Source organism: Prionailurus viverrinus, chromosome D4 (assembly GCF_022837055.1).
Source record: "Prionailurus viverrinus isolate Anna chromosome D4, UM_Priviv_1.0, whole genome shotgun sequence".
Lineage (NCBI taxonomy): Eukaryota > Metazoa > Chordata > Mammalia > Carnivora > Felidae > Prionailurus > Prionailurus viverrinus.
Window position 1 is genome coordinate 20901831 of NC_062573.1, and position 13561 is coordinate 20915391.

The window sequence follows — 13561 nt, forward strand, 5'->3', positions numbered from 1 at the left end:
CTTGTAATCTATAGCACCCGTAGATCAAGGCGAATTTCAAGAATTATTGGCTCAGTTGTGATCATGTGACATTTGGGGTCACGTACTATTCGTATTGCAAGACATCACTCATTTATCGAGTTAAAATTTATTAGAACTCATTGCTTATTTGCAGAACACTAGCAGAACAAGCTACTCACAATCCAAGGTTTTACTGTACTTCACTTCTGCTACCTTTATTAGTTCCATTATAGTTTCATGACTACTAATCTGTCTTTCCAGCTAACCTCCAAAAACTAAAGGTCAGTTCTAACTAGAACCTGTAAGTAAAAAGCACCTGTAAGTAAGTAAAAAAGCACTTGCTCCTTCAATCCACCATGTCCAAACTGTTTTAGCTACCAGCCTAACACCATCACTTGATGTGAGCTAAAAAGAGAATACTAGCCAAAAGGTCCCTAGTTGGCTCTCTCACATATGTGGAAAATAATTTGAGACTCAATTTCAAATGGTTTTGGCTACTGAAATATCCTCATACTAATATTCTAATAAACCAATGTTAACATGTTATTACTGGAAATAAAATGTCATCTGAGCCAATAACCACAACTATACTGGTAATTACAACAGCTAATATGCACTGAGTGTTTACTATGTGCCAGGTACTCCTTTCAAGAGGTTTAGAGATTTCAATTCATTTAATCCTTACACAAACCCTAGAAGAATACCATCACATTTTATAGATGAAAAAAATGAAGCAAAGTTAAATAATTTGTTCAAGGTTCACAGCAAGTAAATGGCAGCCAGGATTCAAATCTAAGTCTGGCCCTAAAACTCACTGTTAACTATCACGGTATTATTGCTTCTCTCTGCCAAACTAGCAATAAAAGATATCCCTTTGACGGATTCTTAAAACAGAATTTTTACTACCAGGGAAGTAATTCTCTAAAAGTAAAGAGTAGGAAATTTAATTATTCCTTCGCTGATTGAAGAAAAAAATTTCCACATTACACTTCTTTAATATATACATTTCAAAGTTCGTTACCAAAAAAGCCACCTTACATTATATATATATATATATATATATATATATATATATATATATATATATACTTACCTGGCAAAAACTTCAAAGTTTGCAGCATCTGTCTTTCCTGAGAAAAATCCACCATTAAATGAGTCATGTTGTCACTGACCTTTGGTTTCAAAGAAAGGCGAAAGGCTGAAGCCATTGTTACTCTATGGTAAACAAAAATATACTTTTAAAAATAAAAGAATGGGGAGTATACCATATTTAATTTATAAATGAAAAGACAGAAGTTATTTCACTTTAGTAGTACCAGAAACTATAACAAAGGTAACAAAGCTAAAAATAAATTTGTTCTCAGAGTCTTTTGAAAATTAACTAAATAAAAAACTGTAAAATGTTTTTAATTTTAGACATTCAAATATAACTTAACGCAACTTTCCTCCAGCCAGTTTTATAAAATTGTACACAAATAAAAATATCTCAAGAGAAAATATCCCATATAAAATCATTATTAGCAGACTCAACAGGGATCTGAGCCTCTGTACGCTCAATCTCACTGACTTCCTGATGCCAACCTCACCCCTTCTCACGTGCCAGATCATGAACTGCATGCTCTCTTTAGTAGTCACAACTACTCCATGTATCCTCAAATAAGAGTAAAAGTACACTGACCAAATATTGTGCACCTGGCAGCTGCTAAAGATGGGCCACAGATGAGAAAGGAGAGAAGTGAAATCACAATTTTGAAAACCATGTTAGTAGGTGTCGCTGTGATGCATCAAAATCAGCTAAACGGAAGGATATAAGGAGAAACAGCCCTGTGAAACCATATGCCATGGAAATAACAGTCCAATACACATTTATTAGATGAATATGGTATTAAAAACAAAACAAAAAAAGAAAGAAGCCATACCAGACCTCATTTTACGCAAAGTATGGGGGAACTGTTCTGTCAATTAAAACTGGAGATTAAAAGAAATTCTTATATTCTATTAATTTGCCATTTTATCTCAAATTTCAATTTTTTATATTACAATAAGTTTCCACAAGTATAACAAAGTAACACCCCTTATCATCTTTGGTCAAAGAATGATACAAAAGTACTATTCACGGATGATGTCCTGCTAGTACCCAATTTGGGAGAAGTAAATAGAGCTGAGGAACAAAGGGAATACTAGGCCTAGTCATTCAAATCTGCCAAATCTGCCAAATCTACCCAGAGATACGTGGTATGGGAAAATATCAAACTTGCTATCTTCAGTTATTCTGGGATAAAAAATGTCAAACGGATGCTGTATTCAGTTAGTTTACTTCATTTTAAAACTAGGAAAGTAGGGGCGCCTGGGTGGCTCAGTTGGTTAAGTGTCCGACTTCGGCTCAGGTCGTGATCTCGCGGTCTGTGAGTTCGAGCCCCGCGTTGGGCTCTGTGCTGACCGCTCAGAGCCTGGAGCCTGTTTCGGAGTCTGTGTCTCCCTCTGACCCTCCCCTGTTCATGCTCTGTCTCTCTCTGTCTCAAAAATAAATAAACGTTAAGAAAAATTTTTTAACTAGGAAAGTAATTATTTTATTAATAACAATGACAGCTGATCTATTGATCAAGAAGAATGTGCTATAGTGAAATACAATTTACGGGAAAGGGAACTCACTGAATACCAAGCACAATGCTGAATATTTCACACACATTACTTTAAGTTATTGGTTCTCAATACTTAAATTTCAGGTGATATCAATAAAAAGTTAGAAACAAAGGCTCAGTCTTACTTTGTTCTTTTATTTATTTATTTTTGTAGAGAGTGTGCATGTGAGTGGGAAGGGCAGAGGGAGAGAGAGAGAATCTGAAGTGGGATCCATGCCCAGCAAAGAGCCTGAGAGGGGCTCAATCTCGTGACTGTGAGATCATGACATGAGCCAAAATCAAGAATTGGATGCTTAATCAACTGAGCCACCCAGGTGCCCCACTTAGTTTGTTCTTTTACAAAATACCCAAGTATTTTGTGATTTGAAGACTTCTGAAAGAGCTATATTCAGATAGGTACTTAGTAAATGACTACTGAATCAATAAATGGGTTTGAACCTACTTGGATGCTTCTAAACCTATTTAAATGTTTTTTGAGAACTGTTCAAAAAAAATATCCGAAAGTATTTTAGGGAATTTAAATCTGAAACTTTATCTATAAAACTTGATTTTAATCACTATGGCCTCAAAGAAAAAGAATGTCCCCCAAACGTACATTAGAAAGGTCTATCAAAACCTAAAAAACAAGAATAACCTTTATTTTCTAGTCAGTGAAGATTTCAGTCTCCCTAAATCAACACAGATGTACAACAATGCTATAATCTTTCAAAAGACTGAACAAATTTTTTAAACTGAATAAATTTAGACCATTGTGTCTGAAAGCCCAAACCAACAATCTACAATCCTAGATAATTCTCTACAAGATCCTTGTGATCAGGACTGTTTTAATTCACCTTGATTTTCTTGGTTTACTTCCTATAATACAAGCTGAATATAAGGATCCTTTCCCCTTAGTTTTATTTTTACAAAGACAAAATAACTGCAAAACATATGCATGAGCACTTTCATTTCCTCAAAGTATCTACTTAATTAACGTGACCTACCCTTTCAAGATCCCTTTCTTTCAAGAACCAGAAATCCACAGCAAACCTCAACTAATCATCTTACAACATTACTAAAAGCACCCAGAAGTACATACTAGTGATCTGTAAAGTTACAGAGATCTGATGTGTATTATCTTTTCATTTCAGTTGCTAGTTTTAACTGTCACTCCCACTGTTTCTCCTGCATAACCTCTATCACAACAAATGATAAATATTCAATTTCAATTGTATATACTTGATTCCCTTTCAATTGTATATACTTGATTCCCTGGTCAGGTATGGTACACACTTTTCCTTAAAATGCCACTTCTTCCCTCAGTAGAAACTGTTTTATTTTGACTATATATTTAAATTATTTTTATATCATAAATGGCAATGATGGAATTCTAGAAGCTTGTTTCCTGAGAGAGCACCTAATATCTATATCAGAGAAACCTGGACATTATGAAGTTTTAAAACATTAAGCCCAAGACCCAGAAGTTCTCAGGCAGTGAGTAAAAATTTTGTAGGTAGCCAAAATAAATAATGTATAGACTTTGATCAAAAAAAAAAAAAAAAGTGCTTTGACAGAGAAAAGGAACCCTGACTGCTGATATCACTCAGAAACTGATGAAATCAAGCCAAGAAGTAGGCTTCGAGGGGCAAAGAAGTTAAGCTTCACTAAAGCTTTGCATTCAGCCATGAAAAATGAGCATTAAATTCTGACAAACATATCTGGACAGAGAAAGAGGTAAGGGGTAAGAAAAGGATTCTTGGAAGCACAGAACCATATAGATTCCTAGGAGAGGAACAAAAGAAGATCTTGCAAGGGCTCTCATAAAAAGTCTTTGGATAGCCAAAAGCTTGATTAGGAAATGACTTCTAATCCAGAAAATCAGAGACCAGGGAAAGACAGAGTGGAGAGTGGAGTAGGTGGCTAAAGAGAATGATCTAGCCACACTGAAAGATGGATTACTTGTACCGAATTCCAGCAGATACAACCCAATTCTACCTTATCCAAAAAACTGACCTATCTAGCACCCATTCCTTTGTACAGTCAATACTTCTCACCTTCAAATTCTCATAATCACCTTTCCACAAGCAGGATTGATAAGAATGACCCACGTCTTTAATCACTCCCTGATATAAAATATACCAAAAATATATAAAAACTAACATCTGTGCTAAGAGTGCTAAAGACTGGCATGTGACTCTTGCCTCTAGTCAAATAATAAGCCATCAGAAAAACAGAATTGAAGACTTCAACCAAGATTAACAATAGACACACTGGTTTTCACACAACCCATGATGAATAATTTTGTGAATTATCTGATGAAGAATAAATAATTTAATCTAGGACTCAGAGTCGTGCTTTGAAGAGCTACCCCTTTCAGCAAATTTCATAATCCTCAAAGGAGTAAACCTTAAGTGATAATCTCACTATTCAATGTGTAGTGATTAGCCAGGAAGAGCAAAACCATCCCTTCTGTGGTAACCCAATCCAAAACTGCTAGCAGCTCTTTTAGCCCTTTGGTGTATTCATTACAGCCAGTACTACATTACCTTTCTTAATTCTGTCTCTATCAATGAGAAAGACCTCTTAAAACAAAGTCATCATTTTAATTTTCTCTTCCCACACACTAAATAGGAGTGGCATGAGAAACAGAAAGAGATGGCACCAGGAACAGGATGGAATGAGAATACAAAGGTGTTAAACAGGAGAGCAGTGAAGTAGGAGAGCTTTAGCTCTTGAGGACTATTAAAAATGCTATGACTTCTCAGAAAATAAGACATAATTATAAAATTTATGAACAACAAAAAAATACATTCCAGGAAATATGTATTTTTTAATTATCCAAAATGGGTTCCCAACCATTCATAGCTAATTAAAGAACTGTACTAAAACTAACTATATTATACCAGAAATGAAATTCTTTTGGAAGTACATAATTGCCCACAACTAATTTTTTTTTAATCTTGCTGATATATTGTTTATTCCAGAAGATATGCAGAAGACATTTTCTTTTTTTATACTTGGATATTAGGTATTTTTATTTTAACCAACGAAAGTCTAGTAAGAAACTGTTCTTGAATTTCATTTCTGACTTCAATATTGACACATATAAAAATGTAGGTTGTATACCATACCTATCCTTGATCTGTCTGGCAGCCTTGAAGCAAATCAGGGAGAAGAGAAAGAAGGCAGTTAGTGTTTTTCATGCAAGTTTCAATGGCAGTGACATGCAAGAAAAGTTAGGATATAAACCCTGGAATAGATTAGTTTCACAGTCATCAAAACATGTATTACAGGAAATCTGTACAGTTCATATCAGCTTGCACAACGTGATGTTAGAATTATAGTAAAAAAAAAAAGAAATCCAGACCCCATATAAGTCACCTTAAAAGGAGGAAAATTTAACACTTCAAACTAATTCCAGATGACTATAAATGTTTTTCCTTACCTTAAGATTATCAAAGCACACCTCCACTTGCATTCAGTCTGACACTCTTCAACTAGAACAATCAATCTCCTTCATGGGGCACACATTTCTATGCAATCTAATGGTTTTCTTATACATGTCAAATCTGTTCTCCAATTTTTCTTCAGTGATCTTTCACCATTTCATCATGGTTGTTCCAAGTTTTCTCTATATGCCTTCCCTGGGCAAAGACTTTGTATTTTGAGAGCTTGCCTGCTAACATATAAAACTGGGCTGCAGTTCTACAATCCTTTATCCAAAAGAGTAAAGTTGTAATGACAAAAATTCAGACAAGGAGAAACCAGAGAAATACTTGTAGCAATAGGGTCTTTCCCTGAGATGATACAGAAGCTGCTAACTTAAACCTACTATGCATGAGATATGTTTGGGTTTTTTTAGTTTTTTTTTTTTTTGAGAATGCTAACACAAGTTTAGGAAAGAAAGAGCTATCACTTGGTGCTATAGAGTATACAGAAAAACAATGAAAAATACACACAAAAACTGCTGTCCCCTTCACATTTACATAGAATGCAATATATTTAACAAAAGTTTTTTTCCCCCACGCTGACCACCATAATTAACAATAATACATCCAATGTAAACTATAGCTGTTTTGCTCTACACTCTAATCCTAGGCCTTGCATAACGCCTGGCACATGGCAATACTAATAGTTATTCAATTTAGTTGAACACTAATTTGATGTATATAGCAATGCTTCTGCTGCCTCTCCTCTTCAGTTCTAATACTGTTCTTATTTGGTATTGGTCATTTTTATACCCATCCAAAATATTCTGGTCTGAATATCTTTCTACACAAAAAACCAGAACTGACATTTAGGACATCAGCATATGACACATTACCAGCACTACCAGAATCAACTGTGAGACCTGTATACTAATCATTCTCTTCCCTTTATCAAGAAATTTTAGTCCTGGGGTGCCTGGGTGGCTTATTCAGTTAAACATCCAACTTGGGCTCAGGTCATGATCTCATAGATCATGGATTTGAGCCCTGCGTCGGGCTCTGTGCTGACAGCCTGGAGCCTGGAGCCTGCTTTGGATTCTGTGTCTCCCTCCCTCTCTGTCCCTCCCCTGCTTGTGTTCTGTCTCTCTTTAAAAAATTAATAAACATTTAAAAAAATTAAAACCAAAAAGACATTTTAGTCCTTAATAAGTTTCTAAAGAGACTTTCCAAGTCCTGCATTCTGCAGGAAACAACCCAATTAGGTGGCACTGATATGTGTCTCAAGTCATGATACTACCTTGGTATTAGGAACAAGAAATGTTAAGAAAGTCAATTACAATGATTTTTATTTTTTTAAAAAATTTTTTTTTTCAACGTTTTATTTATTTTTGGGACAGAGAGAGACAGAGCATGAACGGGGGAGGGGCAGAGAGAGGGAGACACAGAATCGGAAACAGGCTCCAGGCTCTGAGCCATCAGCCCAGAGCCTGACGCGGGGCTCGAACTCACGGACCGCGAGATCGTGACCTGGCTGAAGTCAGACGCTTAACCGACTGCGCCACCCAGGCGCCCCTACAATGATTTTTAAAAAACACTGTCATTACAGCTAGAATTACAAACCAAAGATTTTAATATAAATGTCAGAGGAGAGAAAGAGGAGAATCTTCTTGTTTCTTTAAATATGGATAAGTGCCACTACCATTACCCCTAGACTCCCTTTATTTCTTCCTCCAGGTGAGGTGAAAGGACTTAATCTGAGATGAGTTTGAAAGGAGAAACTAGAAATAAGTAGCTCAGTTACTTTTCCTCTTTCTGGCAACTTGCTTGCCTACTGAGAACATATATTCTGTTCTTTGCCTCTATGCAGGAAGTTTGACAGAAATAGGCTCTCTCTCACACACACACAGAACTGAGATAGCCTTGTATTGACTATACCTAGGTGGGCAAGTCTAACTCTAGGATTCAGTATTAGAAAGCTTACTCGTTGATATAAGCCAAATTCTCCAGTATCATTTTGTTGGTATTTGGCTTATCAGCTTTACTGTCTTCTCTTATTTCCCAACTGGTTTAGAACTTGGTTAGAGAAATGTTACTTACTCTCAAAGAACCCAACAATCTGAAGACAATTACTATCTTTTTTTAAAAAATAAACTAAGATTTTGTTTCATCTTTCAAGAACACTATGCAATATATATGTTTAATTTCCCTACAACAATTTTCTTTAAAGTAATCTCTATACCCAAAGTGGGGCTCAAACTCACGAGCCTGAGATTAAGATTCGCATGCTCTACTGATGGAGCCAGCTAGGCGCCCTCAATACTGTGTCTTTTAAACTGACCATAGTGATTCAATTTTGTGTCTAGAGTTACTTAATTTAGTAACGGTGCCGTTTTTTTAGTGTGTCTGTGCAAGTGCATGCATGTGCACACGCATGTAAAGCTTTCTTGTTATCATTTAATGTACTAGATTACTTGTGGCAAACCAGAAAAGGAATACATGAAAAGCCAAATAATGTTGGAAAAATTGTCTTGTGTATTTACACATAAACATACCCAGGTGATCAAACTGAAGACTCAGCATTTCCTCTTTCATTTAGGTTCGAATTTAACAGTACATACACTGTGTAAATGCAGAAGGGGTTGAAAAAGTTACTCTGCGTGATAAAAAAGGGGACAAAGTCTCAAATTCTGAAGATACTTCTCTAAAGGGCCCAATTTCAAGAAACATCTTAAATTGGAAAATTGCTTAATTTTTTTCTGGAATTTCTTCTCCCAAAGCAGAAATCTATCCAAAAGACACACATTACATGCTGTTTGATTCCTTTCAAGAGTGATGCATTCTGTCAATTAAACATCTCTGCTTACCAAGTACCAAACGATTTCAGAATTTACCATTGCTCTATCTCTAACACATTTATTTGCATCTACAGAATTCCACTTAGTGAATTATGAACAGGCCTCAGTGAATCTTCAGATTTTGGGGTAATGGCACTGTATATTTTTAGAAAGACTTCAAGAAGTATTAGTCATATTACCTTGCTCAATACCACTGTTTTCAATTTCAATAACTATTTCTTTTTCAATCTTTTATTGAAATCCTTGCCAACACTTCACTTAACTTTATTGCCTTCAGATATGGCTCCTTTCTCTCCCAATCTCTTCCTCCACCTCTCAATTAGTTGTTTTCAAAATAAATCTTACAATCCTGATCAGTTATAGGAATCTATCACCTGAGACCAAACTTCTTTAAATAGAACTGTAGTAAGAGTATAAATAGGAGTAATTGCAAATGTTCTTCATAATTACCAATTAGATATAAAGAAGTTAAACCAGATCTTTCTCAATCTCTCTTGGTTTTAATCTGCTATAAGTACATACAGAAACTATTTTCTTCCATGAATTTATCAAGCACTCTGAAAGTTAAGATCTTATTGTTTCTGTATTTCTTTTTAATATCCTCATTTTTCTATTTTTATAGGAAGATGTTAGATACAAAGTACCCTAAAATAATTCAAGTGTGGAGCAGCTAATTGAATAATATTTTCTAAACAGTTAAAATGGAAATAAAATAAAAATTTTAGATCTTGCTTATTGTACTCAATGAATCATTTACCCAAAAAGAACAAAATTTGAGATTTTCAAATTTCTTCCACTCAGCAGTTTTGAAATTCATCAGTAAAAAATATGCAGTCTGAGACCAAGGTTTAAGAGATCTGAGTTTCACACCACATGAACCAACAAGTTACTTAACTCGTTTAGGATTCAGTTACCTCATCTATAAGGTGATGAGCACTAAAGTATCTTCGAACCCCAAAAGTTCATCCTAAGCCATCTTATTTTCACATAACTTTTAAAAAATTATCCAAATTAAACACTTCAACAATCGAATTCTCTGAAATACAGACTAAAATGAAGAGGCCACTAGGGAAAAGTTAGTTAAAATCAGAACATTAATAAAAAGCAACAAAAATAAGAATACAGTTGACCCTTGAACAACACAGGCTTTGAACTACATGGCCCACTTATATATAGGTTGTTTACAGCATAGTGCTGTAAATGTGTTTTCTTTTCCTTATGATTTTCTTAGTAACATTTTCTTTTCTCTAGCTTACTTTAAGAATTCAGCATATAATACACATAACACACAAAATATACATTAATCAACTATGCTATAGGTATGGGTTCTGGTCAACAGTAGGCTATGAGTAGTTAAGTTTTGGGTGAGTCAAAAGTCACACATGGAGGGGCTCCTGGGTGGCTCAGTCAGTTAAGTGTCCGACTTCGGCTCAGGTCATGATCTCACAGTCCATGAGTTTGAGCCCCGCGTCGGGCTCTGTGCTGACAGCTCAGAGCCTGGAGCCTGCTTCAGATTCTGTGTCTCCCTCTCTCTCTGACCCTCCCCCGTTCATGCTCTGTCTGTCTCTGTCTCAAAAATAAATAAAACATTAAAAAAAAAAAAAGTCATACATGGATTTTAAACTATGTGGAGGTTGGTGCTCATAGCTCCTATCTTGTTTAAGGGCCAACTGTATATCTGTTTCTGAATAACAATAGAGAAAAATACACTCATGCTATCAAAATGATGAATCTAGCAAAAGCTAGATTTCAAAACTAGCATTTGCCTGACAGGATTTATCTTTATTTTGATTTGCAGTAGAGTCCAATAGAGTTCCTGGTAACACTCTGAATGCCACACAACACTAAGAAACTTTTCAAGTCTTGTCTATATGTTCATTCACATTGTTTTAGTATAAAACAGATTTTCCCATTAGATTTGGGAAACATAATTTTGTAATGTTTTCTTGAGACAATCTGAAAATTACTAAGGGGCAAACATTTAATACTTTCCCAATACTGTTTATAATATATAATTGAGACTCCTACCCTCACCCCAAAAATACCATATTAAGGAATAACCTGGGAAATGAAAGGGACTCCAAGAAAATGAAAAAGAGATGGCTCCAAAGAATGAAAGAGAAAATGAAAAGAGATGCTATTTGCCTCTAAGCAAAAATACTAGCTTTAAAAAAAATAAAAAACAAAACTACTGCACACCAGTTGAAACCATATATTAAAAGTTTTATATTTTTGATACATATCCTTATCTGTTTATAAAAAGAACTAAAATATGATCATTTAAGCCTTTTTCACAAAGCTACAGTAAATAACTTGAAACAAATTTTGAATACAGTACTGCATACATCTGTTCTATGACTAAGCACATAAGACATAAATGCCCAGAAATGAAATAAGGTGAAAAATTACAGTTTGGGCTATTCTATTGAAAAATTTTTTAAAGTAGGCTTCACACCCAGTGTGAAGCCCAATGTAGGGCTTGAACTCACAACCCCTAAGACCAACACCTGAGCTGAGATCAAGAGTCAGATGCTTGACTGACTGAGCCATCCAGGCACCCACAGTTTGGCCATTCTTAACAAATATTTATATTTGTTTTTAAACTGCCTTCATAACTGAAATATTCACGCTTTTGGTAAAGATTCTTTCCTCTCTCAGCATTCCTGACTTCAACCCACAGAAAGCACTTCTGCTAATACTCCTGTTCCCTTGAAAACACACTCAGCTTCTACCCTTCTCCTTATTTGTTCCGCCCAGTGGTCAAGGCTGACACCGACTGAACAATATGCCAATGGCGAGTTACTATGAGTCTGAAGTGAGAAATACACAAAATCCATTCTCCCTTTTCGTCTAAGATCAAATGCAGAAGATACTGTTCCCCTTTCACCCCACCCTGTAGTTTTTATTCCACTGAAGGTTCCATGTACAGGTACCCATTCCCTCCCTTATAGTCTAACAAATTGGGTTATGTGTGGCAAGATAATGAACTGGATGGTTAGTGACTTGGAAACTGCCCCACAGACTCAGCTCTTTTCATAAGTAGAATTCAAGTTCCAAATTTAGGGATGGGGGAACAGAAATATTAATTTTGCCAAAGGATCCAAGCAATGCTCTGCAGACCAGCTATTAGCAGAGAAGCCAGGTTTGGTGGGGTTTTGGCTACTTGTCCATCCAGAAATAAAGGAAATGATCCAAATTTCATTTGCTTGTGAGCCTTCTTCATATATTCATATCAAGTATATCAAGCAAACCTCTAACAATTAAAAACAGTTAATGAAAATAAAACAAATTTGTAATGCCAAATTTTAAAAAATTAATGAAAGTATGTTCCAATATCCTTTTCCATTTGTGCCATTTTTACTCATTCATTTTCAGATTTTCTAATGCTGGTAAATAGCATAGCTTCATATTCAGGTACTGCTGAGGTACTGCAACATGATCATTTAAATGTTAGTACTTAAAGTACTCTTTTTGAAAATAATGAAGTCTAAAAAGACTCAGGGGCTGGATTTCAGCCTATGATTTTTTGTGCCCACGAGCTATTCAAATTAATCTGATTTGATCACTTTAATATGGGATATTCATAAACAGTATACCTTAAAAGAATTTATTTTCCCAAATATCTAACAATATACTGCTAGCCCAATACTTAATCTTTTAAGTCATCTTCCCTATTCTGTCAGCAATTAGGTGTTTGAGGCAAGCTTATCTATAGTCCACGCAGCTGATTAGAAAAGTGAACTTGGTTTGTGACTTGGAATCAAACTATTATTTGGATACTATTTGGATGTACTAAGAAAATAATCACAAACAGCTCTCAGTTAAGCATTTTTCTTGAACAATAAACTCAGATTTTTAGGTACAAAACAATGACAAATAATTTATTTCATCACATTTCCAATTGGGTTAAGCAATTAAGCAATACTGCACAATGCTGAAAAACCAAAATAATAAAATAAGAAGCAACATGGAACATTAAAAAAATATGCTTAAACCACAATTGGATTTATCAGAACCTTCCCAATTTACAATCATCTGGGAATAAGTTTTAACAAAGTTATGACAAAGGAAAAAAGGAGGAAACAGCAGCCTTTGAGAGCAAGGGGAAAGGACTCAGAAAATAGTGGAAAGAGAAACTTGGAAGAAACAAACTTGATCACAGTTTTCCCAAGCGTCCGTCCCTACTTAAATGCAACTGGGTTCAAGTTGTTTTTGAGTACTTTTGTCTATATTTTACTGTTTTCCTTTCTTCTTCCTCACTCTCAGGCTGTTAGTTCTTGCTGCTATGATTATGCTTGTCATTTATAACTACCTCACTCCATTAGAAGGGGACTCTGTTAACAGCTAGGCAACTGAAGAAAAAACTAAAAATTTACTAGCGCCATGTATATAATAGTCACCAGATTCTAAGAAACTATCATGAAAAAAGAATATTAATTCCTGCCCATGAACTCTATGACACTAACTTTGATAACTCAGATACTTTTTGCTTTCTGTAAATTTTTTGGCTATGTTCCAGATATTTGAGGTTATCCCATAAACATCCTCTGCAAAGGTGATGTATATATATTTTTAAAGTACTTTAAAGTATGATACATTTCCCTCATAATTCCTTTATATAGCAAGTCCTACCAAATGCAAAGATGAACCTACTTAC

General features: G+C 35.1%; 1 protein-coding gene across 4 annotated transcripts in view; it reads right to left on the minus strand.

Annotated features, from left to right (window-relative positions):
• FSD1L (fibronectin type III and SPRY domain containing 1 like) overlaps nt 1-13561 on the minus strand; it is a 79808-nt gene that overhangs the window by 36656 nt on the left and 29591 nt on the right. For all 4 annotated transcript variants that reach the window (XR_007146356.1, XM_047830455.1, XM_047830456.1 and 1 more), the window contains exons 5-6: nt 5753-5775; nt 1094-1215 (exon numbers count right to left, since the gene is read on the minus strand). Coding sequence is in view for 3 of the 4 variants with exons in the window: in XM_047830455.1 (XP_047686411.1) it covers nt 1094-1215; nt 5753-5775 (145 nt within the window). In the remaining variant the exon portion in view is untranslated. The remainder of the gene's footprint in view (nt 1-1093; nt 1216-5752; nt 5776-13561) is intronic.